This window comes from Lampetra planeri, chromosome 4 (assembly GCF_965212315.1).
Source record: "Lampetra planeri chromosome 4, kcLamPlan1.2.h2, whole genome shotgun sequence".
Classification (NCBI taxonomy): Eukaryota; Metazoa; Chordata; class Hyperoartia; order Petromyzontiformes; family Petromyzontidae; genus Lampetra; species Lampetra planeri.
The window spans coordinates 19,290,266-19,316,737 of record NC_136110.1 but is presented as its reverse complement, the minus strand read 5'-3'; the positions used below and the strand labels follow the sequence as shown (position 1 = coordinate 19,316,737).

At 46.5% G+C, this 26,472-nt stretch overlaps 1 protein-coding gene across 11 annotated transcripts; it reads left to right on the top strand.

The window, feature by feature from the left end:
* The first annotated feature begins 5,190 nt into the window (after window positions 1-5,190).
* LOC144717775 (uncharacterized) lies at window positions 5,191-19,310 on the top strand. 11 transcript variants are annotated; one of them, XM_078593418.1, is made up of 20 exons: window positions 5,201-5,253; window positions 5,449-5,645; window positions 7,795-7,841; window positions 8,568-8,632; window positions 8,873-8,943; window positions 9,777-9,841; window positions 10,082-10,153; window positions 10,878-10,926; window positions 11,190-11,263; window positions 11,735-11,799; window positions 12,044-12,117; window positions 12,818-12,880; window positions 13,102-13,163; window positions 13,668-13,729; window positions 13,975-14,053; window positions 14,752-14,816; window positions 15,063-15,124; window positions 16,454-16,517; window positions 16,760-16,854; window positions 17,800-19,310. In XM_078593418.1, the coding sequence occupies exon 20, from the start codon at window positions 17,861-17,863 to the stop codon at window positions 18,779-18,781; it is 921 nt and encodes a 306-aa protein (XP_078449544.1). In that variant the 5' UTR covers window positions 5,201-5,253; window positions 5,449-5,645; window positions 7,795-7,841; window positions 8,568-8,632; window positions 8,873-8,943; window positions 9,777-9,841; window positions 10,082-10,153; window positions 10,878-10,926; window positions 11,190-11,263; window positions 11,735-11,799; window positions 12,044-12,117; window positions 12,818-12,880; window positions 13,102-13,163; window positions 13,668-13,729; window positions 13,975-14,053; window positions 14,752-14,816; window positions 15,063-15,124; window positions 16,454-16,517; window positions 16,760-16,854; window positions 17,800-17,860; the 3' UTR covers window positions 18,782-19,310. The 11 variants fall into 11 exon arrangements, with proteins under 11 accessions (XP_078449541.1, XP_078449544.1, XP_078449538.1 ...); XM_078593412.1 differs by having other exon boundaries at window positions 7,713-7,841; XM_078593413.1 differs by having other exon boundaries at window positions 5,227-5,253; window positions 5,569-5,645; window positions 7,713-7,841.
* Window positions 19,311-26,472: the final 7,162 nt, after the last annotated feature.

Here is a 26,472-nt window from a genome sequence, read left to right as displayed (position 1 = left end):
AACCACTAATATCGGTACAAATTGTATTATTTTGTTCTTTCGGTCAAGTCATGTAGATAGGTTCAAAGAAAATCACCTATCGACGTGACTTTATCGAAAGACCCAAAGAATATGAATTCCTGCAGTCACAAAAGCTTTAAGTCGAGGTATAAATTGTGTTTGAGTGAACAAAGTGAGTTTGTTAATCAACAAAACATCATGAGACCTTCTTTGCCAATGTCAAAATATAAAAATAGGTTTCCCCTTTTTTCTGGCAACAAAACAGGTGTTAAGATGTTAAAACACCAAACTGTAACCTTTTGCAAGGAATCATGCTCTGACAGTGTATGCATTGTCTTTGAAACTGATTGGTCCACACCAGAGACAGCTTTCTTTAGAGCCTCGTCTCTGAACAAAACAACAATTTGTAGTAAAGAATGTATTAATCTTGCTTTATTACAACAGTCCATACATACACACTCGCTTGAACAGGTTTGAAAGAATCATGAAATCGCTCAAAATGAAGCACACCTAACGATTTGTATTGTTACTTTTGCGATTTAGAACGATCGATGCGCTTGCTCAGTGATAATAACACTTTGCTGCTTCCGCGCAGAACACTCGGCCCACTAATTGGATGATACAGTGAGGGAAAAAAGTATTTGATCCCCTGCTGATTTTGTACGTTAGCCCACTGACAAAGAAATTATCAGTCTATAATTTTAATGGTGGGTGTATTTGAACAGTGAGAGACAGAATAACAACAAAAAATCCAGAAAAACGCATGTCAAAAATGTTATAAATTGATTTGCATTTTAATGAGGGAAATACGTATTTGACCCCCTCTCAATCAAAAAGATTTCTGGCTACCAGGTGTCTTTTATACAGGTAACGAGCTGAGATTAGGAGCACACTCTTAAACGGAGTGCTCCTAATCTCAGCTTGTTACCTATATAAAAGACACCTGTTCACAGAAGCAATCAATCAATCAGATTCCAAACTCTCCACCATGGCCAAGACCAAAGAGCTCTCCAAGGATGTCAGGGACAAGATTGTAGACCTACACAAGGCTGGAATGGGCTACAAGACCATCGCCAAGCAGCTTGGTGAGAAGGTGACAACAGTTGGTGCGATTATTCGCAAATGGAAGAAACACAAAAGAACTGTCTATCTCCCTCGGCCTGGGGCTCCATGCAAGATCTCACCTCGTGGAGTTGCAATGATCATGAGAACGGTGAGGAATAAGCCCAGAACTACACGGGAGGATCTTGTCAATGATCTCAAGGCAGCTGGGACCATAGTCACCAAGAAAACAGTTGGTAACACACTACGCCATGAAGGACTGAAATCCTGCAGCGCCCGCAATGTCCCCCTGCTCAAGAAAGCACATATACATGCCCGTCTGAAGTTTGGCAATGGACATCTCAATGATTCAGAGGACAACTGGGTGAAAGTGTTGTGGTCAGATGAGACCAAAATAGAGCTCTTTGGCATCAACTCAACTCGCCGTGTTTGGTGGAGGAGGAATGCTGCCGATGACCCCAAGAACACCATCCCCACCGTCAAACATGGAGGTGGAAACATTATGCTTTGGGGGTGTTTTTCTGCTAAGGGGACTTCACCGCATCAAAGGGACGATGGACGGGGCCATGTACCGTCAACTCTTGGGTGAGAACCTCCTTCCCTCAGCCAGGGCATTGAAAATGGGTCGTGGAAGGGTATTCCAGCATGACAATGACCCAAAACACACGGCCAAGGCAACAAAGGAGTGGCTCAAGAAGAAGCACATTAAGGTCCTGGAGTGGCCTAGCCAGTGTCCAGACCTTAATCCCATAGACAATCTGTGGAAGGAGCTGAAGGTTCGAGTTGCCAAACGTCAGCCTCGAAACCTTAATGTCTTGGAGAAGATCTGCAAAGAGGAGTGGGACAAAATCCCTCCTGAGATGTGTGCAAACCTGGTGGCCAACTACAAGAAACGTCTGACCTCTGTGATTGCCAACAAGGGTTTTGCCACCAAGTACTAAGTCATGTTTTGCAGAGGGGTCAAATACTTGTTCCCCTCATTAAAATGCAAATCAATTGATAACATTTTGACATGCCTTTTTCTGGATTTTGTTGTTGTTATTCTGTCTCTCACTGTTCAAATACATCTACCATTAAAATAATAGACTGATCATTTCTTTGTCAGTGGGCAAACGTACAAAATCACCAGGGGATCAAATACTTTTTCCCCTCACTGTAGCAGAGCCACGCCAATAAACATCAATCAAACTCCGCCCACTGTTGTAAAGATATTGCAACTACTGTACTGTAGTGGTGATTGAGTGGATTTAAGATTAACCGGAGCAACATATTTGTTCGGTTGAAGCATGTGACTTGTAATAAGCATTTCCAAGATTAACAATGGATTACTGTTTCTAGATTATTAATTTGTGCTTAATGGAAAATCCACGAGTTTTACATTTATGCCAATCTCAGGTGCACTGTTAATCCGCAAATCGGATAAACCGCACACGGATAATCGAGAATCCACTGTATTGATTATCAGTTTTGAATTGGTATAAGAATACCTCCATATGTAGTAGCTATTAACTGTATTCAAATTACGTCTCGTAATTAGCGTATTCTCCCGACGTGGAAGTAGGATTCCTTATTAACATCAGCGGCTCTGGGCGAAGACCCCGGGGCCGGCTCAGGACACGCTGGCGGGACGATGTCGCTCAGCTGGCGTGGGAATTCCCCAGGAAGAGCTAGAGTCTGTGCATAGTAATGTAGTAGTGTATAGTGATGTATAGCAGTGTGTAGTGTATAGTAACAGAGCCGGCCCAGCCACTAAGCGACCCATGCAATTGCAAAGGGCCCCGCGGCCAGCAGAGGGCCCTCTAGAGTCACTGCTAGCTAGTGGGTGAAAAAAATCATACATCAAAGGGGCCTCCAACCAAATTTTGCTTAGGGCCCCCAAAGGTCTAGGGCCGGTTCTGTATAGTAATGTATAATAGTGTAGTAGTATGCGGTAGTATATAGTAGTGTTACTAGTGTATAGTGCATTACAGTGCAGTAGTGTATAGTCGATTAGTGTAGTGTATAGTGTAGTAGTGTAGTGTATACGTGCCGACATGTTAAAGCGTATAATTGTGTATAGTGTAGTATAGTCGTGTATAGTGTATAGTTGTGTATAGTGTAGAATATAGTAGTGTATAGTAGTCCGCCGTTAAAACACACAGCTAACTAGTAAGGGTTGTCACGTAAACAGAACGTGGCCAATTCGTCCCTAGTACAACACACCGGTGTGTTGGAGAGCCAAGCCACAACATTTATTTACAATCTGAGTACGACGTTTCGCCAGTAATTACAACTAGCTTCATCAGACGACAGCCAGATTTTTGGAGAAGTCTTACTGTTTCGTTCCTTATATAGAGGCGTAGATGTGTTTGACCACGCTTCTGCGCTCTTGCACAATGTGGGGGGGGGGGGATTACTGAGGCAACTCACATTGTGCGAGCCCTTTAAACTTGTCCTTCCTCTCTGTTGTGTTTATTAAAATAGCCCTACTAACGGTAATCCCTATTGAAGAAAAGCATGGATTTAAATAATGTATTATTTGATTATTCGCTTCCACGTAGCACTAAGGCGGTAGCTATCCGAACGGTTAAAGTTATTTTGATTTTCTTGGTTCTTTCGGTAAAGTCACGTGGAAGGGAAAAAATGAAATAAAAAAAATACAAATATGTAAAAAAAAAGTAGTATTTTTATTATTTTATTATTTCCCTTCTATGTGACTTTACCGAAAGAACCAAGAAGATGAATCCCTGCAGTCACGAAAGCTTTAAATCGAAATTCATTTTGATTTATTTCAATTTCGATAGATTCTCTAATTAGTCTTGGCCAGTAGTAGCTAGTTTTGCACAAAACTTCAATATTATCAAAATCAATTGTGTCCTTGTTGGCACGCGTGTTCTGCTACTGCTGACAGTTATATATGGGATCATTTTATATTTCTCTGATATTCTTTTAGTCTCGTGCTGATCATTCGTCCTGTTTGCCCAACATAACATTTACCACACGTGCATTTAATCCTGTAGATACCTTCTGTTGATAACTTCGGTAAAACATCGTTTGTACCAGATATTAATTTCTGTATTTTATGTACCATGCCAAATCTGACTCGGATGTTTTGTTTTTCCAAACATCTGGCTCGTTTATCAGTTGCTCCCGCAATATACGGTATTTTGATCGTTTTAATTACTTGGGCAATTTCAATGCTCGTGTTATTTGATTTGGTTTTGGTATTCAATGCCCTGTTGATTTGTGCATCATTGTAACTCGTTCATTTGCAGCGTTTCTTTAACATGTTGAATTTTACTTCTCAGACTGTATAGTGTCGTATATAGTAGTCTATAGTGTAGTTGTCTATAGTGTAGTATATAGTAGTGTATAGTATATAGGTGTGTATAGTGTAGTATATAGTAGTGTATAGTGTCGTGGTGCTGGAGTATGTCGCCAAGGAAAGCGAGGTGTGGACTGCCACTACTCAACACGCTGCTGCCACCACCGCGACCCTCACCAGGAAAATCGTATTGAGAAACGAGCATCGGTGTCTTTCTCTCTGTGTCTCACTCTGTGTGTCTCTCTCTCTCTGTGTCTCTCTGTCTCACTCCCTCTGTGTGTCTCTATGTGTCTCTCTCCCTCTGTGTGTCCCTCTGTCTCTCTCTGGCCTCTCACTCTATGTCTCTCTCTGTCTCTCACTCTGTCTGTCTCTCTCTGTCTCTCTCTGTCTTTGGGACCGTCCATAAATGACGTCACGCACCTGGGGGGGGGTCAGATATTTGTGACGATGTGTGACGAAGGGGGGGGGGGGGGAGAAATGTGACGTCACATCAAAATTCGCAACTTTAAATAAATATAGACAATACGTTCCCCTTAATTAAATAAACTTTTTAATAAATGTTTTCTCCTACAACATCAGAGTGCAGCGCCACATTAAATACGCACTACAATGACAATAGTTTAAAGCGATTTGAAGCATGTTTTTTTTTGGGGGGGGGTGGGTGGGCAGAGCTTTGTGACATCATATTTGAGGGGGGGGGGTCTGACTTTTTGTGACGCCGTGTGATAAGGAGAGGGGGGGGTGTAAAATCGCGTGACGTCATTTATGGACAGCCCCTTTCTGCCTCTTTGTGTGTGGCCAGAGCCGGGGCTCAATTAGCATATCCACAACTGACGTCACTTCCGGTGGAGCCCTCTTTTTCCGGTGGAGCCGGCGGCGGCGGCACGGTGAGCAATGGGGCTTGGCGCTATCCGAGCACTCCGCTTACACAGAGAGACACAGACGCAGAGAGTTTTACTTTGACAACAATCCTCTATCATCACGTCCGACAAACAAACGAAGGAGCGCGCTTCGCTAGTACGGCTATCGCTCGCGCACAGCCGTCGCTTGTTTAATAATCATCATTATTAACCCTCCCGCAGAGCGGCGCACGTGGCATTCCTCGTGCGCGGTGGTCACTCAACTGCTGGATGGAGGTCTCCCCCCCCACTCCCTTCTCCCCCACTCCCTTCTCACTCCTGCTATGCCGCCTGCACACGCAGCTGATCCCGTCGATGCGTCTCCTCGGCGAAGAAGTCGCGTCCCGAACGGGCGGGGGGCAGCTCCTTGAGCAGTTACGGTAAATGACGATTTATTAAATTCGAAGCCATTCGAATGCTACCGGTGGACGGAGGAGCTTCCTACATAGCGCCTCGCTTATGGGAGGGGGGGGTGGGTTAGTAACGTCGCCACGCTTCAACCATGCGGTTTCACACCCCCCCCCCCAACAAAAACCTCGCTATTATAAAAATAGCTTCATAGTTAATCGGATCATTCCTCCAGTATGATGAGTAAAGATCCTCGAGGGGGTGGAGCGGTGGGGTAAGCAGTGAGCGCTACGATCCCGGCCCACCCGAGTTCGATTACCGCTCACGGACAACATCGGTGACGATTGTCTAGACCGGTCCCGGGGCTTCCCCTCTAGGTCGACCCGGCCTCAAATGAGTAACTGGTGCGGTGTGTAGTAAACATCGCCGCTGGAGAGACAAAGGCGGCCGGGCGTGGTGCTGGCCACGCCACCCCCTCGTGTGCCGTGCCGGTGTTCATTCGGTGCTTGCTAACAACACTTAAGGCTATACTGGCGGGATCTTGTCTATATCCTCCTCTAGGTAGGTCAAAGAGAAACGTCATTTGTTTTATTTCTAACTACGTGACTTTACCGAAAGAACGGTCAGAGAATACTTTGCCGTCCAAGGACGGGGCGTGTATATTGCAGTAAATATGAAATTTTCAATAGAAAAATTGTTCAGCTCATGATTATTAATGAGGAGGGTGTTGCCCCATGTGGAGTGACGTCACCCGCTAATGGTTATTGGGGAGGGGTGCGGCATGTGGAGTGACGTCACCCGCTCATGATTATTAACGAGGTGAGTGGTGCGGCATGTGGAGTGCGCGACCTTTTGCGTTAAGTGTAAATTTCCACGCGGGCATGAATATTAATGAAGGGGTGGGGGTGCTCTTTTGCGTAGATTTATTTTTTACCGTCACTTTGTAAATAAACGTCATTTTAAGCGACTTTGCGTAATACATTATTTACTTCAGCTCGACCTGCGTTAGTGTAAAAATGCACCCACTAATGAATGTTAATAAGGGGGGGGGGGGGGGGGTGAGCCTCGTGGAGTGACGTCACGCGTGGGACGGACAGACATTTCTGGGTGATTATAGGAGGTTATATGGTCTGGTTTAAATCCTATTTTATTTTGTTATGCGGAATTATCCCGTTCAGCCAGTTGCCTGGCTGTTTTACACGGGAGTTCTGTTAGCACAGACAACGGCAAAAACGTCACTGCTGGCAGACCTCGTTTAGAGCTCCAAGATGCGTTCCTGGAGAAGGGAGCGCTATCGAATCGGCGCTAAAAGGGGGTTATACCATTGTGTGTTCTCGTAAGTGTGTATTCAAATTGTAAATGTTGTGGATTTACTCTCCAACAACGGTGGGCTGAAGTAGTAAACGAATTGGCACGGTTTGTTTAGGTGACAACTTAATGGATGTGTCTGGTGGTGGAGGGTTACGACACATTTATACTTACGCGATTTCACCCAAAAACCTTTATGATGAGTAAAACAAATTGGTAAATATGTTCTCCAGGACAAAGAGCGTGAGAAAGGATCAGAGTTTTATGGGGTCGTGCTAAACTAGGTCTGCCTGTACAGGGTCCTTTACAAATATTGCACAACTAGCAAACGAAGTATTTGACCGGGGCTGCCTTTTGGGTTGAATAATATCAAAGTCTTATATCCGTCCCAGCTGAAATTACTTGGAGTAGTACCCGTCTCCATTTGCAGCCCTAAGACTGTGTTGGGAGTTTTCCATTCGCATGGCAGGTTGATAGGCTGGGTCAACTCCCGGCTAGGACCCCGTGCTGGACACAACAAATTAATACTGCCCTTTGAGTCTACACTTCATCATTCTAGTCACCTGCATGGCCTGGGGGAGTCCTTCATCCAAGAGTGGATTGACATAACAAATGGCTGTATTTGTGGATCTGTGGGCTGCCTATGGCCTAACAGGCGCAGAATATTTAGTTTGGCCCCAGTAATTATCATTGGCTAGCGTTGAGATGCCACGGTGTTGAGTGATCTGAAAACCGGTGGTATTGTGGTTTCTGGTGATGATGGCGTACTGTGTGACGATGTCTCGTTGCAGGGAATTCCGCGTTGCTGAATACGCCTGCTGTGATGTAGCCTGTGACGGTTGTGTGTTGGGTTTGCCTTTTGCCCACCACAAGATCATCGTGGCCTTGGCAGCCCAGAGTGGAAGAATGCAAAGCTAAATGTGAGTGCAGATGGGTACAGCACAGCCTGAGGGGTTTCGCAGATCGACATTAGCCTGCATGCACGTGAAAAAACAAACATGTTCTGCAAAACAAATACACAGGGATCTTCCATGTAGCCTACACCGGCAGTTTCAAATATTGTCTGTGTATCCCTACCATGGTATAGGCATGATATTAGAAGTAATGAAATAATTTTTAAATTCAATTTTACGTCAACTGACACCTCGGGAGTTTAGTTAACACTTCACAATTAACAAAACTTTCATTATCTCGCGTATTCCTCAGATATATCACTCATACCCCCAGGTGTGCGCGACCTCTATATTGGAAACCACTGGCGTACACAGTAACTTAGTTTGTTTATTTTGAATTGCCTTCTCGCTTGCACAGACGTCTGCATTACTCGAATCCGTTCGGAGACCATGCGGGGACGCTGGGTGCGTTGAAACAATGACACAGACTCGCTGTCGGGACGATGATGATCTCTAAGCCGTTTACCCAATTGAAGGCCGCTGTGATTTTAGTGGCCGTGAAACCGCTTTACTTGAACTGAAGTCCCACTGTACGAGCCTGTGTGTCGACGTTTCGTTAAAATATTTTCATCATCACTGAAGCGAATGTCAGCCCTTGCAGACATTCACTCAGGTGTTCCTTAGGCAAGCAGGAAAATATGTTAGTCACAAACATAATGACGAGTACATGGTTGATTGCGTGTTTCCCATCAGTATGAAGGAGAGCGACTGGATAATTTGAAGGAGCTCTACACAGGGAGAGGAGTTCCCATGAGCCGGTGAGTGCCGTTCAGGGACACGAGGCGGGGACGCTAGGATTGTTGAGACGGTGACACAAACTCGCTGTCGGGACAATGATGATCTGTAAAGCCGTTTACCCAATTGAATGCGGCTGGAATAACAGCTGCTGTGAAAACAGCATTCATAACCAACTGAGGTCCCCATCATATAATTTGTGTGAAAGTGATGCTTTCTTTAAGAGGTCATTAACTTTTGCGTTATTTTTAATCTCTTGCCAGCTGGGTGAATTTGTACCGGCTGAACCTGGCATGTGGTCTTGAGTCCTCTGAAGCCGGGTGTAGCTTGCAAGGTGAGGCATGAGCGAGTTGAAGTGAGCGCTGCCTAGCGGCTGAGCGCCACTGGGACGACGATGATGACTCTTAAGCCGTTTACCCAATTGAAGGCCGTTGAAGTGGCCATGAAACCGCTTTAATTGAACTGAGGTCCCAGTGTGCGAGCCCGAGTGTCGACGTGTCATGATAACCCTGTCAGAGTACAGAGGCAGAATAGCTTGGTTCAAATCCTGGTTCCTGCCACCCACGGTTAAATCATCTGTCTAGTCATCGAATCACTGCAGGACGGAATCGGGATAATATGCCAGTATTGTTGTTGAACTGTTTTGTGTCTTAACAGAGGGTGGGGTATTAGTTTGGGACACATGAAGGATAATGGTTCATGTGGCATGGAAACCAACCTTGATAGTAATTCCCTTGTTTAAGATGATGGTCATATTCTTTGGGTCTTTCCGTGAAGTCACGTAGATCGGTTAAAAGAAAATAAACAAAAACTACGACGTTTTGATCGCAACACGAGCGGTCGTCTTCAGGAAAAGGGGGGTTAGCTTCCAAAGTCAAACTATTTATAAGGGTTTGAAATGGGCGTAGCCCAAATATCAGCAGCCAATGTTAATTGCAAGTGGTGGACAGCCAACCCGACCGTGGTTGGTTTTCCACCAATCAAATGGCTGCTAGGTGAAAATTAGCATGTTAATGAGATTAGCATGTTAATGGTAAATCGTAAAGCACGCAACCGAGGGCTAGTCGGCGTGCGAAGTGGCTGTGTTGGTGTAAATCCTGTGAACGCGCAAGTTTTAAATGGGCATACTTTTTTTAATTAACATTCTTAATGGACATGTGTCATCAGGATGAAGGAGAGCGACCGGAGGATTTGAAGGAGCTCCACACAGAGCGCAGAGTTCCCATGAGCTGGTGAGTGCCGTTTAGACCCGAGGCGGGGACGCTGGGATTGTTGAGACGGTGACACAGACTCGCTGTCGGAACAATGATGATCTCTAAGCCGTTTACCCAATTGAATGCAGCTGGAATAACAGCTGCTGTGAAAACAGCATTCATAACCAACTGAGTTCCCCATTATAGGATTTGTATGATAAAAGTGATGTTATTCCTTGAGAGGTTATTGACTTTGCGTTATTTTTTATCTCTTGCCAGGTAGGTGAATTTGTACCGGTTGAACCTGGGCACCTGATCTTGAGTCCTCTGAAGCCAGGTGGACCTTGCCAGGTGAGGCACGGGCGATTTGGAGTGAGCGCTGCGGAGCGCTGAGCACCCCTGGGATGACGATGATGACTCTCAAGCCGTTTACCCAATTGAAGGCCGTTGTGATTGCAGCGGCCGTGAAACCGCTTTACTTGAACTGAGGTCCCAGTGTGCGAACTCGAGTATCAACGTTTTGCTAAAATCCCTTCATCATCACTTCCATTACCTCCATCACCTTCTCTCTGCACTCGTTCAAAAGAGCATTGGGTGGTTCTCATCTCTTGTTAATTGCCGTGTGCCAGTGGTGGAAGTTCCACATTTCCATGCGGGGGGGTGTACATTAAGTTACGAGTTCACGTGCAGGAGTTAGATGCATGGTAGCAGCATTAAACCCTGACAGATTTTCACGCACCTCTGATTAGCACAGTTGGCTACATACAGTGCGAAATAAGTTTTTACATAGACACAAAGATGGCGACAGTGTTGGGAGGCCTTCCAGCACTTGTTGATATGTTTGGATAGCGTTGGGTAATCTGCCTTTGTTCGTGTTGAACTTTACAGTGATTTAACAATTAAAAATATTAAACTTACCAGAGGTGGTTGGGACGCATGACAGATAATCCTTCACATTTGGCATCAAAACCGACCTCCATAATGATTACCTTGATGACGCTATTTAGCAGTAAGAATATGTGTTATGTAACATAATGATGAGTACATGGTCGATTGATTGCGTGTTGCCCATCAGGACGAAGGAGAGCGGCTGGAGGATGTGAAGGAGCTCCACACAGAGAAAGGTGGTTTTTCCACGAGCCGGTGATTGCTGTTCAGATTCACGAGGCGGGGACGCTGCGATTTTTGAGACGGTGACACAGACTCGCTGTCGGGACGATGATGATCTCTAAACCGTTTACCCAATTGAATGCGGCTGGAAAAATAGCTGCTGTGAAAACAGCATTCATAACCAACCGAGTTCCCCATTATGGAATTTGTCTGATGACCAAGTGATGTTATTCCTTAAGAGGTTATTAACGTTTGCGTTTTTTTAATCTCTTGCCAGCTTGATGAATTTGTACCGGCTGAACCTGGCATGGGGTCTTGAGTCCTCTGAAGCTAGGTGGAGCTTGCTGCAAGGTGAGGTACGGGCGATTTGGAGTGAGCACTGCAAAGCGTTGAGCGCCACTGGGATGACGATGATGACTCTTAAGCCGTTTACCCAATTGAAGGCCGTTGAAGTGGCCGTGAAACCGCTTTACTTGAACTGAGGTCCCAGTGTGCGAGCCCGAGTGTCGACGCGTCATGATAACCCTGTCAGAGCACAGAGCCACAATAGCTTGGTATAAATCCTGGTTCCTGCCACCTGGGATTAAATAATCTGTGTAGTCATCGAATCACTGCAGGAGTGAATCAGTAGGATAATATGCCAGTATTGTTGTTGAACTGTATTGTGTCTTAACAGAGGTGGGGTATTAGTTTGGGACACGTGACAGATAATGGTTCATGTGGCATGGAAGCCAACCTTGATAGTAATTCCCTTGTTTAAGATGATGGTCATACGAGCATGAAAATGTTTTATTAACGTTCTTAATGGGCGTGTGTCATCAGGATGAAAGAGAGAGACCGGAGGATTTTAAGGAGCTCCACACAGAGCGAAGAGTTCCCATGGGCCGGTGAGTGCCATTCAAAGACACAAGGCGGGGATGCTGGGATTGTTGAGCCGGCGACACAGACTCGTTGTCGGGACGATGATGATCTCTAAGCCGTTTACCCAATTGAATGCGGCTGGAAAAATAGCTGCTGTGAAAACAGCATTCATAACCAACTGAGTTCCCCATTATGGAATTTGTCTGATGACCAAGTGATGTTATTCCTTAAGAGGTTATTAACGTTTGCGTTATTTTAATCTCTTGCCAGCTTGGTGAATTTGTACCGGCTGAACCTGGCATGGGGTCTTGAGTCCTCTGAAGCTAGGTGGAGCTTGCTGCAAGGTGAGGTACGGGCGATTTGGAATGAGCACTGCAAAGCGTTGAGCGCCACTGGGATGACGATGATGACTCTTAAGCCGTTTACCCAATTGAAGGCCGTTGAAGTGGCCGTGAAACCGCTTTACTTGAACTGAGGTCCCAGTGTGCGAGCCTGAGTGTTGACGTTTTTTCCAAAAATCCTTTTGTCATCACTTCCATCACCTCTATGCCCTTGTTCAAAATACCATTGGGTGGTTCTCATGTGTTGTTAATTGCCACATGCCAGTGGTGGAAGTTCCACATTTCTATGCGGGAGGTGGACATTTAGTGATAAGTTCACATGCAGGAGCTAGATGCATGGTGGCACCATTGGACCCTGAAAGATTTCACGCACCTCCAATTAGCACGGTTGGCTACGTACGGTGCGAAATAAGTTTAACATACATAGATGGCGACAGTGGGGGGAGGCCTTCCAGCACTTGCTGATATGTTTGGATAACGTAGGGTAATCTGCCTTGGTTCATGTTGAACTTTCCAGTGATTTAACAATTAAAAATATTAAACTTAACAGAGGTGGTTGGGACACATGACATAATTCTTCACATTTGTCATCGAAACCAACCTCCATAATGATTACCTTGATGACGCTATTTATCAGTAGGAGAATATGGTTATCGAACATAATGACGAGTACAGGATTGATTGATTGTGTGTTGCCCAACAGGATGAAGGAGAGTGACCGGATGATTTGAAGGAGCTCCACACAGCGAGGAGTTCCCATGAGCCGGTGAGCACCGTTCAGACACACGAGGCGGGGACACAGACTCGCTGTCGGGACGATGATGATCTTTAAGCCGTTTACCCAATTGAATGTGGCTGGAATAACAGCTGCTGTGAAAACAGCATTCATAACCAACTGAGGTCCCCATGACAGAATATATCTGATTAATTGAATGTTATTACTGAATAAGTCATTAACGTTTGCATTCTTTTTTTATCTCTTGCCAGCTTGGTGAATTTGTACCGGCTGAACCTGGCATGTGATCTTCAGTCCTCTGAAACCTTGCAAGGTGAGCACGGACGTGTCGGAGTGAGCACTGCGGAAAGCTGAGCAACACTGGGACGACGATGATGACTCTTAAGCCGTTTACCCAATTGAAGGCTGTTGAAGTGGCCGTGAAACCGCTTTACATGAACTGAGGTCCCAGTGTGCGAGCCCAAGTGTCGACGCGTCATGATAACCCTGTCAGAGCACAGAGCCACAATAGCTTGGTATAAATCCTGGTTCCTGCCACCCGGGATTAAATCATCTGTGTAGTCATCGAATCACTGCAGGAGTGAATCAGTAGGATAATATGCCAGTATTGGTGTTGAACTGTATTGTGTCTTAACAGAGGTGGGGTATTAGTTTGGGACACGTGACAGATAATGGTCCATGTGGCATGAAAGCCAACCTTGATAGTAATTCCCTTTTTTAAGATGATGGTCATACGAGCATGAAAATTTCGATTTAAAGCTTTCGTGACTGCAGGGAAAATGTTTTATTAATTTTCTTAATGGGCGTGTGTCTTCAGGATGGAGAGGGACCGGAGGATTTGAAGGGGCTCCACACAGAGCGAAGAGTTCCCACGGGCTGGTGAGTGCCGTTCAAAGACACGAGGCGGGGACGCTGGGATTGTTGAGCCGGCGACACAGACTCGTTGTCGGGACGATGATGATCTCTAAGCCTTTTACCCAATTGAATGCGGCTGGAATAACAGCTGCTGTGAAAACAGCATTCATAACCAACTGAGTTCCTCATTATAGAATTTGTCTGATGACCAAGTGATGTTATTCCTTAAGAGGTTATTAATGTTTGCGTTATTTTTAATTTCTTGCCAGCTGAGTGAATTTGTACCGGCTGAACCTGGCATGTGGTCTTGAGTCCTCTGAAGCCAGGTGGAGCTTGCTGCAATGTGAGGTACGGGCGATTTGGAGTGAGCACTGCAGAGCGTTGAGCACCACTGGGACGACGATGATGACTCTTAAGCCGTTTACCCAATTGAAGGCCGTTGAAGTGGCCGTGAAACCGCTTTACTTGAACTGAGGTCCCAGTGTGCGAGCCCGAGTGTCGACGTTTTTCCAAAAATCCTTTTGTCATCACTTCCATCACCTCTATGCCCTTGTTCAAAATGCCATTGGGTGGTTCTCATGTGTTGTTAATTGCCACATGCCAGTGGTGGAAGTTCCACATTTCTAATGCAGGGGGTGGACATTTAGTGATGAGTTCCTGTGCAAGAGTTAGATGCATGGTAGCAGCATTGGACCCTGAAAGATTTTCACGCACCTCCAATTATCACGGTTCGCTACGTACGGTGCGAAATAAGTTTAACATTGTTACATAGATGGTGACAGTGGGGGGAGGCCTTCCAGTACTTGCTGATATGTTTGGATAATGTAGGGTAATCTGCCTTGGTTCGTTTTGTACTTTACAGAGATTTCACAATTAAAAATATGAAACTTAACAGGTGGTTGGGACACATGCCATAATTTTTCACATTTGTCATCGAAACCAACCTCCATAAGGATTACCTTGATGACGATATTTATCAGTAGGAGAATATGGTTATCGAACATAATGACGAGTACAGGGTTGATTGATTGTGTATTGCCCATCAGGATGTAGGAGAGTGACCAGATGATTTGAAGGAGCTCCACACAGAGCGAGGAGTTCCCATGAGCCGGTGAGCACCATTCAGAGACATGAGGCGGGGATGATGGGATTGTTGAGACGGTGACACAGACTCGCTGTCGGGACGATGATGATCTCTAAGCCGTTTACCCAATTGAATGTAGCTGGAATAACAGCTGCTGTGAAAACAGCATTCATAACTAACTGAGGTCCCATTTAACAGAATGTATCTGATTCATTGAATGTTATGACTGAATAAGTCATTAACGTTTGCGTTTTTTTTTTTATCTCTTGCCAGCTTGGTGAATTTGTACCGGCTGAACCTGGCATGTGATCTTCAGTCCTCTGAAACCTTGCAAGGTGAGCACGGGCATGTCGGAGTGAGCACTGCGGAAAGCTGAGCACCACTGGGACGACGATGGTGACTCTTAAGCCGTTTACCCAATTGGTGGCCGTGAAACCGCTTTACTTGAACTGAGGTCACAGTGTGCAAGGCCGAGTGTCGACGTTTCGTTAAAATCTTGTCATCGTTTCACTCGGTTAAATGTCTGCCCTTGCCCACATGAGCATTAAGTGACACTCATTTCTGTGGCCTTTTACCAGTGGTGAAAGTTCTACTTTTCCATAGTGGAGGCAGGCTATACCTCAGACAAACTTTGCTAATACAGAACTTCTTGCAAATACAGTAGCCTCTCGATTAGCTGTGCTAATGACGGTGAGGACGGCCGCGGATAATTAAAAAATTGCGGATCATCCAAAAATATAACATTTTCGTTGATCTCTGCCAAAAACCATTAATATAGGGGTATAAATTATGTTTAACTTAAGAAAACACACTTTATTGCTCCGGCGCAGAAGACTCGGCCCACAAAGTGGATGATAGCAGAGCTATGCCAATCAACATCAATCAAACTCCGCCCACTGTTGTAAAGATATTGCAACTACTGTACTGTAGAGGTGATCACGTGTATTTCGAATTAACCGGAGCAAAATATTTATTCGGTGTAAGCACGCGACTTGTAATACACATTTCCAAGAATAACAATACATAACTGTTTATAGATTTCATTTATTTCAAAATCTCAGGTGCACGGTTAATCCGCAAATCAAATAATCCGCACCCGGATATTTGAGAGTCTACCGTATGAGGTGGTAGCATACATCAGCACACATAGCCACATTTTATGATTGGAAATTTGTGTGTGATCATATTCTTCTCTGGAGATGAGTACAGAGAATTTCATTTATCTGTGAGGTGGCAAATTGATCCGGGAGGAGGCTCACGATGACAGTATCAGAGTACGGAGCCAGAGTACTTTGATTCTTCCAGTCGCCTGTTTCTAAAACGCGTGACAAGTCATCTAATCACTGCAACTGTGTTTGGATAATGTGAGGTATTAAAACCCTTCTTGGTGTTGGAACTGTAATGTGCCTTAACAGACGGTTTCAGTTGGGGTATATGTGGAAGATATTATTCATCTTATTTTAATTTATTATATTGCCTTGCCCAAGGCACTGAACAAATAATTAGCTTTTTGTACAGCAGAAGTGATGAGATGCTGCTCGTGTGGCATTAAAACCAACCATAATGATTCTCTTTACAGACTTGATTGAGATATCGCTCATAGGAGTAGGAGAATATTACGCGTAATATTATAATGAGTTAATTGATTTTGTGTTGTCCATTAGGATGAAGGAGAGCGACCGGAGGATTTGAAGGAACTCCGCACAGCGAAGGAGTTCCCATGAGCCGGTGAGCGCTGTTCAGAGGCACGAGGTGGGGACACTGGGATTGTTGAGAAGGCAACACAGACTCACTGTCGGGACGATGATGATCTCTTAAGCCGTTTACCCAATTGAATGTGGCTGGAATAACAGCTGCTGTGAAAACAGCATTCATAACCAACTGAGGTCCCCATTATATAATTTGTCTGATGAAAGTTGTTATTCCTCATGAGGTGATTAACTTTTGCATTATTTTTAATTTCTTGCCAGCTTGGTGAATTTGTACCGGCTGAACCTGGCATGGGGTCTTGAGGACGGGGGGTCTTGAGGACGGGGATCCTCTGAAGCCAGGTGGACATGGCAAGGTGAGTACGGGCGAGTCGGAGTGAGCGCTGCGGAGTGCTGAGCACCACTGGGACGACGATGATGACTCTTACGCCGTTTACCCAATTGAAGGCCGTTGTGATTGTGCAGTGGCCGTGAAACCGCTTTACTTGAACTGAGGTCCCAGTGCCACTGTGTGCATTCATCATCAATATTCCGAAGCTAAACGATTCCTGAGTTGCAGCTACCCCTCCCTGTTCTTGTTCGGTGGTGGAAATTCCATGTTACTGTGGCAAGGTTTGGCCTCGGTTCAGCAACAAGCAGCCTGCACCAAGTGGTGCAGCCTCACCACATGGTTTACTGACCCCTGAAGTGCTGATGTTGATTTGGAGTTGACCTGCACTGGGATTTGCCGCTTTACCCCCTGATGAGCCGTATCGCGGGTAACTCTATCAGAGACTGGAAACCGACAAATAAGTGCCACTGTCAGGTATCTGTAACTATGTATGTTTAACTTCTTTTGCACCATATGTAGCCAACTGTGCTAATCAAAGGTGTGGGGGAAGGACAATAGATGAAACAAAAGCATTTCTAAAGAAATTAGTTTTTAATCTAGATTTAAAAGTGCATAGCTCCAGTGGATTCCTAATATCGGAGGGAAGAGCATTCCAGACGGCCGCAGAAGCGCACCTGAAAGTGCGCAAAGCGGCGACCGTCTTTGTTCGATGGTTAGCCAAAATATGCTGTGGGGAAGACCGGAGTTTTATGGTTTATGGTCATGACAATAAATAGTCATTTGATATTAGGTTTAGAAAGGGGGACTGGATGCTTAAATATATCAATCATGATTTGTTTTTAACAGATAAATGCTAAAACTTATCTTAATTTTTGGTTGAAATGTTGCAACAGTTATTTTAATAAAATCACAAGCAGTTTAACTGGTGTGATTGTTTCCCATTGTTTTTCCGCCTGTGAATCTCCCACAGTTCATTGCCTGACCACATCGGCTAAGTCCAGGCAGTAGCCAGAGTTTGGGTAACAAGGCCAATGGCATCGCACCACGCGGACGCAGGAGATGGCGCCGCCCCGCTTCCCACCAGCGACGCGGCCCACCGAGCGTCACCCCACGACTCGCGTTCGACCGGACTGCCTCAAGCCGGCTCGGATGCCGCTCCGACAAACAAGGTTGCCGCAGACGACGCGTCGGGCAAAGCGATGACCACGGAAAGCGTGTCGGCCGGGGCCGTCGGGCCGCCAGGCTGCGGCAGCAGCAGCGAAGGCGCCGACGGGGGCAGCGCGAGCCGACGGTCCTTGGGCGGAGTTTCTCAGATCGATGCCAAGTCCCGGACGCGGGCGGCTCACTGGAACGTGCGAGCGCTCGACGAGGAAGGGAAGGCGGCCGACACTGGTCGGCCAGTTGAGGCGCTACAACGTCATGGTCTGCGGGGTCTGCGACACAAAACTGGCCGACTCGGGTCCAAGGATGGACGGCTCCAGCTCGGGGTCGGCATTGCCGTCAGCAATCGGATGGAGAAGCACGTAAGCAAGTTCGAGCCGGTGGACGAGCGGATCGTCTTGCTGAGGTTGAAATTCAAGGTGTGCCAACGTGTGACGGTCATCGAGGCCTACGCGCCGAGCGAGCCTGCGGAAGAGGACTCCAGGAAGCGGTTCTACAACAAGCTGCAGGAGATCTTGGAGTCTGTGCCCAAGCACGACGTCCTCCTGCGCAGGTGGGCACCAACTATGATAACTGGGGGCACGTCCCTGGGCCTGCACAGGATGGGGCCCAAGGATGCCAACGGAATGCGTCTGCTCAAGTTCTGCAGCGGCAACAAGCTCGTCGTCTGCAACACGCAGTTCCAGCAGAAGAACTCGCGCAAGTTCACGTGGGTGTCGCCAGAGGACCAGACTGAGAGGAGATCGTTGATTTTGTTATCACCAGGGAGCAACACGCGACGTCCGTTCTGAACGTCCGGCCGTACAGGTCCGCGGACATCGGCTCGGACCACAACCTCGTTGTGGCCGAGGTGAGGGTGAAGCTGCTTGGTAAACAGCACAAGAATGCGGGCAGGTACTGCAATGTCCCCAAGTGGAAGGTTCCCAAGACGTGGCAGTACAACTACTGACGTGCTTTGGGGCAATGATAGAGGTTGCCGAGGCGTCTGTAAATCCCAACGCTTCAGTGTTGGCGTTGGATGCATTTTGGGCTCCCTCGTTGTTCCTGGGAAGCATTGTTTGAGGAGGACGTGGCTGGCTGATGAAGCTCGCTGGGGTTGAAACAAAGTCGGAAGTTGCCGTGTGAATTATTTGCCACCAAGGAACAAATGTATGGGTACTCGTCGGCCGATGAATAAAAATGTTGCACCCTGCCGACAATGGAACACTAACCCTTTTTGCCGGTTGTACGTGTTGTATAGGTTGCAAAATGTTATTTATTAAAGATTATATTGTAAAATGTTTTGTATGTTATAAAAATAAATATGGAGTACCACATTAATTATTCTGTGTTTGTCTGAAAGAGTGAATATTCAAGACCCTATTTGGTGTCGACTCCTTGCTCTCGTTGCTACTGCTATGGAAACCAGCGCTTAAGCATTTTCGGAGTGTAAATTGTGTCAAGAGACAGCTGTCTGCTTGCACTATGTGAGGTCAACATGCTTCCACCTGGACTCTGTCCACTATGCTTGGCACGGATCCGTTAACTAAATAATTCAGGCAGCGCCGTCTTGCAAACTCGCACTGCATCGCCACTCGCTGCTGGGCTATGGCGAGGCTGCCCCCTCTCACCACTTAGTACAGGGACTCCTCTACTTACGAACATTCGACTTACGAACTTCCCGAAATACAAACCTGTCCATAAATGTGTAAAGACAGTACGGAGCAATAGTGGGGACAGTCGGGTTCCCTGGGACCATGGTTACTAATGGGCGTGCTAATGATGATTGATGGGACAAGCGTTGACAGTCACGTGAGGGGGAGCACGGGATCCAATGGCAGGAAAGGGCGGAGATGGGTGGAGCCAGAGGCGGCGAGGAGAATTCGAGAATAGGGGCGTGGCTGGATCGGGCGAGGGATACGAGCCAGCGCGAACCGGACCTTGGGGCCGTTGCTGGGAAATCGTCGTCGCCATCTTGGAACGGGTCGTCTCCATCTTCGAGATGTCTTGAGACTCGAAGCTATGTGTCTCAGAATAGTCAACCCAAGTGTATATAGTCATGCGTGGTGACTCGTTGAGTTGTCAGTAGACTTTATTCCAAATATACAGAAAGACTACGGTGTCTATGAGAGATACATTACACATGTAGATGGCACATGAAGGTCCAGTGGCATCTACATCTGCAGAACATGAACCAATGGCGTCTATAGGAGATTATACAACTTTTGAAGCCATTCCCCGTGTTTAGTGTCCATGCCGTACAACTTGTTTGGAATCAATAGGGGCAAAGTTGGACTTACGATCAGACTCATGGAACATCGTAAGTAGAGGAGTCCCTGTTTTAAACTTTTAAAAATATATTTTACCACTGAGCTACGTAGCTCTTTTTCAGAACTGACCTGGCCACATGATAGCTGAACAAAGTGGCTTATCACGTAGAAATGTATAGCAGCCAAACACTAAACGCACGTTTCTGAATGAAGGGAAAAACCCGAGGACCTGGAGAAAAATCAACACCACCACGGGGAGAACATGCAAGCTCCAAATATAGAAGCGTCCGGGTCGGGATCGAGCCCACGACCTCCTGCGTACAAGGCGAGGGAGATAACATCTCGCCACCGTGGCACCCATCATGAGGTCGAGACACGTGATGGTGCCGTCGCTGTTAGAAATTATGTGACCCCCGAGTGATGCACTTGTGTGTGGAGCTCGGTTCAGTCTTCAACGATGGAACCAGTGATGGGCTCGTACATTGCACCACGTTGAGGCTACTAATAGTCATTGAGCCCAGACCAGCCGAGGTGACATCGCTCACGTGCTTCCCAATAAAGTGAAACGACGCGGACGTCCGCAATAAACGGCTCGTTCCAGACCCAAATATCGCACCACCTGGCTTTGTGGCATTCCTCGAAAACACTGGGCGTTACTCATCAAAGGGCAGGAGATGCGCGCATCCTAAATCTAAGATTACAGACTTGTGGCCATGCAACCCAAACTATGGAACCGTACAATAAACTACAGCGCCGCTACGATGGAGGATTGGCAAAGCTGTACGCACTGCTCAAACCACCTCGCATTTGGTTTATTGGCTCCTGAATATCCGCGCCTTGAGACATTAGTGGAACGTGCCTCACAAATGAATGTACATTATTATATTGTCATGCGCAAGAATATAAGTGGTTCTGCTTCATTTGTGGCCAGCAACAGTTGAGTTATGTGATTGCGATTCCAAACGAGTGGGGTTATCAGGTAATTCACAGCAATATAAAATGCTGTAAATTGATACGGCTGAAGGTTTGATATCTCGGCTGGAACCGAGCGCTGCTCTGGCCCGTGCACTATAAATGTGGCTTTTTATGTCCCAGTTCTCGTTATATCCAAATTTGAGAGAGAGAGATATATAATAAAAACATACTCAGTCGGAATAAACACATTAATCGCCACCCCTTAGTGCAGTGGTTCTGAACCTTTACTGCAGCCTGCACCCCCTTTGGTTCTCAGAAAGGGCATCTCGCACCCGCAGGGGGTGCGTGCGCCTCAGGCTCAGAACCACTGGCTTGGTGGAAGGCTCTTTCCCAGAGGGTCGTGAATCCACAAGGCTTTCCTGCACCAGCAACTCGATGTGCAGTTAACATGTGTTGGTGATGCTGGCTCGGCAGTGGTGCACAAGCACAGTTGACACATTCGTCAATGACACTGAGCGACCTCCAACGGATGCTTGTGCTGCGCCCGAAATGTAATTTATTTTTCTTTTATACCTACGTGACTTTACCGAAAGAACCAAAGAGTTAGGATTAAAAAAAAGCCCTGGAACGCAGTGGTGGGAGTGAACATTTGAACCAGGTGACTGCATGCCGGAAGAAATTACGGATTCATCTTTTATTTATTTATTTGACTCACAAAGAGACCCCTAGACGAACAACCACAGACACGCACCGATACCCACAAACACGCTCAGAGACCCACAGACACGCTCATAGACCCACAAACCCACAGACCCACACCAATCCACAGACACACTCAGAGACCCACAGACACGCTCACAGACCCACATACACGCTCACAGACCCACAAAAACCCACAGACACACTCAGAGACCCACATATACACTCAGAGACCCACATACACGCTCACAGACCCACAGATACACTCAGAGACCCACATACACGCTCACAGACCCACATACACGCTCACAGACCCACAGATACACTCAGAGACCCACAGACACGCTCACAGACCCACATACACGCTCACAGACCCACAAAAACCCACAGACACACTCAGAGACCCACAGATACACTCAGAGACCCACATACACGCTCACAGACCCACAGATACACTCAGAGACCCACATACACGCTCACAGACCCACATACACGCTCACAGACCCACAGACACACTCAGAGACCCACAGACACGCTCACAGACCCACATACACGCTCACAGACCCACAAAAACCCACAGACACACTCAGAGACCCACAGATACACTCAGAGACCCACATACACGCTCACAGACCCACAGATACACTCAGAGACCCACATACACGCTCACAGACCCACATACACGCTCACAGACCCACAGATACACTCAGAGACCCACAGACACGCTCACAGACCCACATACACGCTCACAGACCCACAGACACACTTAGAGACCCACATACACGCTCACAGACCCACATACACGCTCACAGACCCACAGATACACTCAGAGACCCACATACACGCTCGCAGACCCACATACACGCTCACAGACCCACAGATACACTCAGAGACCCACATACACGCTCACAGACCCACATACACGCTCACAGACCCACAGATACACTCAGAGACCCACAGACACGCTCACAGACCCACATACACGCTCACAGACCCACAAAAACCCACAGACACACTCAGAGACCCACAGATACACTCAGAGACCCACATACACGCTCACAGACCCACAGATACACTCAGAGACCCACATACACGCTCACAGACCCACATACACGCTCACAGACCCACAGACACACTCAGAGACCCACAGACACGCTCACAGACCCACATACACGCTCACAGACCCACAAAAACCCACAGACACACTCAGTGACCCACAGATACACTCAGAGACCCACATACACGCTCACAGACCCACATACACGCTCACAGACCCACAGATACACTCAGAGACCCACATACACGCTCACAGACCCACAGATACACTCAGAGACCCACAGACACGCTCACAGACCCACATACACGCTCACAGACCCACAGACACACTTAGAGACCCACATACACGCTCACAGACCCACATACACGCTTACAGACCCACAGATACACTCAGAGACCCACATACACGCTCACAGACCCACATACACGCTCACAGACCCACAGATACACTCAGAGACCCACATACACGCTCACAGACCCACATACACGCTCACAGACCCACAGATACACTCAGAGACCCACAGACACGCTCACAGACCCACATACACGCTCACAGACCCACAAAAACCCACAGACACACTCAGAGACCCACAGATACACTCAGAGACCCACATACACGCTCACAGACCCACAGATACACTCAGAGACCCACATACACGCTCACAGACCCACATACACGCTCACAGACCCACAGACACACTCAGAGACCCACAGACACGCTCACAGACCCACATACACGCTCACAGACCCACAAAAACCCACAGACACACTCAGTGACCCACAGATACACTCAGAGACCCACATACACGCTCACAGACCCACATACACGCTCACAGACCCACAGATACACTCAGAGACCCACATACACGCTCACAGACCCACAGATACACTCAGAGACCCACAGACACGCTCACAGACCCACATACACGCTCACAGACCCACAGACACACTTAGAGACCCACATACACGCTCACAGACCCACATACACGCTCACAGACCCACAGATACACTCAGAGACCCACATACACGCTCACAGACCCACATACACGCTCACAGACCCACAGATACACTCAGAGACCCACATACACGCTCACAGACCCACATACACGCTCACAGACCCACAGAACCCCACAGATGCACTCAAACATGCTCAGAGACCTACAGACACGCACAGAGATCCACAAACAGAGCGAAGCCCCTCAGATCGAGTGAACGGTCATCATCTAATAGGGGGTTGCTTGGAATCCTTGATGAGTTCCGCAATAATTTATTCCCGTTTCGAGCCCTGTAAAGCACATAAATAGAGAGGCCAGGGAGAGTTGGAGACTATTTGATTACACCATGAGGCCTGATGATAAATACACGTTAAAGATGTTTTCTCACGACCAGTTTTTAAATAGGCATATGAATAGTTTGCTAATGTAAGTACTATTTTCTAACTTCTTTCGCACCATGTGTAGCCAACTGTGCTAATCGGAGGTGCGAAATAGCATCTCGTTAGTAGCACCCTTCAGTAATCGCTAAGTAATAAGAAGCATGTTAACATTTGACTTTGCTATAAATTAGTTTATTTTGTGATACTACTTCATGATGGAAGGATTTGACATCTCATCAACTCATATTGGGTAACTATTCCTCCGTCAACTTGAAAAGCAACTGGAAATTCACACTTTCAACTTTTCATTCTCATCAGGCTCCTTGGGCTAAAGTGTAGTCTCCAACTCGTACTATCCGCTCTGTCTCTCTGGCCTATCTATTCATGCGATACGGAGACGGACCATTGCCCGAAACGTCGTTGTGGCATGCAATTGCATGAATGACGCTATATAAAATGAAATTAGTATATGTACTAGTTCATAAAGCCGTGTTTTCGGCAGGCAAAGGTTTTCAATTAATATAATCATCAAATTGATATTATTTTTTACAATTTTCATCTACGATCAGACAACTAACAAGTAACAACTACTCCAAAAATTAGTACATTTCCTAAAAAAAATAGTTGACGGCTTGATTCAACTTATTTTATTTCCAGGCGTACCCATCGGAAACCGCTCGATTTAAAGATTCCGTTCTTTTAATTAGAAATAACAAAAATGAATTAACATACTCTATGAGGGGAAGCTCCTATCTTTTACCGTTTCCGAATTATTCGGATTTGAACGTCATAAAATGCGGATTTTTGCGTTCAAAACAGCTTGAATCTGAAGTATCTGAAAAAACATTTAAAGATAGAACAATGGTTCTTGCTTTAATTTGATTTACCGTTTAACGTTCTATCAGACCAAAAAAACCGGCAATCTTATATTTGGAACGGTTTCTGAATGTTTATGGGGCACTTGAAATAGAGATTTGAGGGTCTTCAAATGAAGAAATCTCGGATTTTCTGATTTTTTCTGTACCAAATTTCAACTTTCTATCTTGTCGGCAAGTACCATACACTGTACAAAATAAATCCGTAAATTTACAGTAACTTTCTGGCAGAAAGTTGCCAATACATTTTAATTACAGTAATTTTCCGTGAGCAAATACAGTATTTTCTAATGTAAAATTACGGATATTTTTTACATTGTAGAAGTTTTTGAGACCATACCTGTCATCCTCTTCTCAGTGCCTACCTTATTACAGACCAATTCAGACCTTATTGGTCACCCCGTGCCCTTATACATCTCCACATTCACCCTACAAAGTTCCATCACAAGGGAGAAACACAAATAGACAAAACACATTTTTTTGCGCTTATTGAAACGGCTGTACGCCGTATGGACCTGAAAAACTAAATTTCTTCTTACAAGAATACGGGTTAAACTGTATGATTTGACAGCTATGTGAGACATAGATTGAAGGTTTTATTTAACCTTTTAAGGCCACTCATTAACATATTCATGGGGCCGGGGGGTGGGTCCCTACAGGTGGAGGGGCGGGGCCAGCTTCCCTCCTCCTCCACAGCGGCGGTCGTGCTGCAGGTGAGCGAGCGAGCGAGCTGAGTGAGCGACGTGATGGCGATGTCGCAAAATCACCGGGCAAGCCTCGATCGCTGCAAAAAAAACACCCGAGCCGCTGTGCGACTTCGCTCATGTATCCTTGTACTGCATACTCTCCAATATCAACCCTTTGCGGGGTCGATTGCTGCCACTTGTGCAGGGGCCGTGGATGGGTTGAGCGAGATGCATTAAAACGACTGCCGTTAAGGAAAGGTCTGATAACTCGAGCACTATGAATATCCTACGATAACAATCGACCTGAATGTACCCGATCTCGCAAGCTGAGCAGAGATCAGCCTGGATAGCGCTTGGATTGCTGAGCGCCGTTCATTGACAGCTCGTTATTGTAGGCTACTGCAGCGCAGCAGCATCCATTGTTGTACTGCACTTCCCACGTCTATGATTGGCCCCTTCCCTTCATGACCAGCGTGGTGAAGGATGGTCAAATAGGCCCCGTGGCCCGCCCGGCGTGGAGGGACCATCGTCCACAAGTGTTGTGAATTACTGTGAATTACAATCTTACACATACCGCCCGTATTCAGGAAAAATAAACCAGCTGTTGTATCATGCCTGCTCTGAAGA

Bases quoted from the DNA above. Each gene is read 5' to 3' on its own strand.
- LOC144717775 (XM_078593415.1), top strand. From the start codon at position 17,861: ATGGCATCGCACCACGCGGACGCAGGAGATGGCGCCGCCCCGCTTCCC.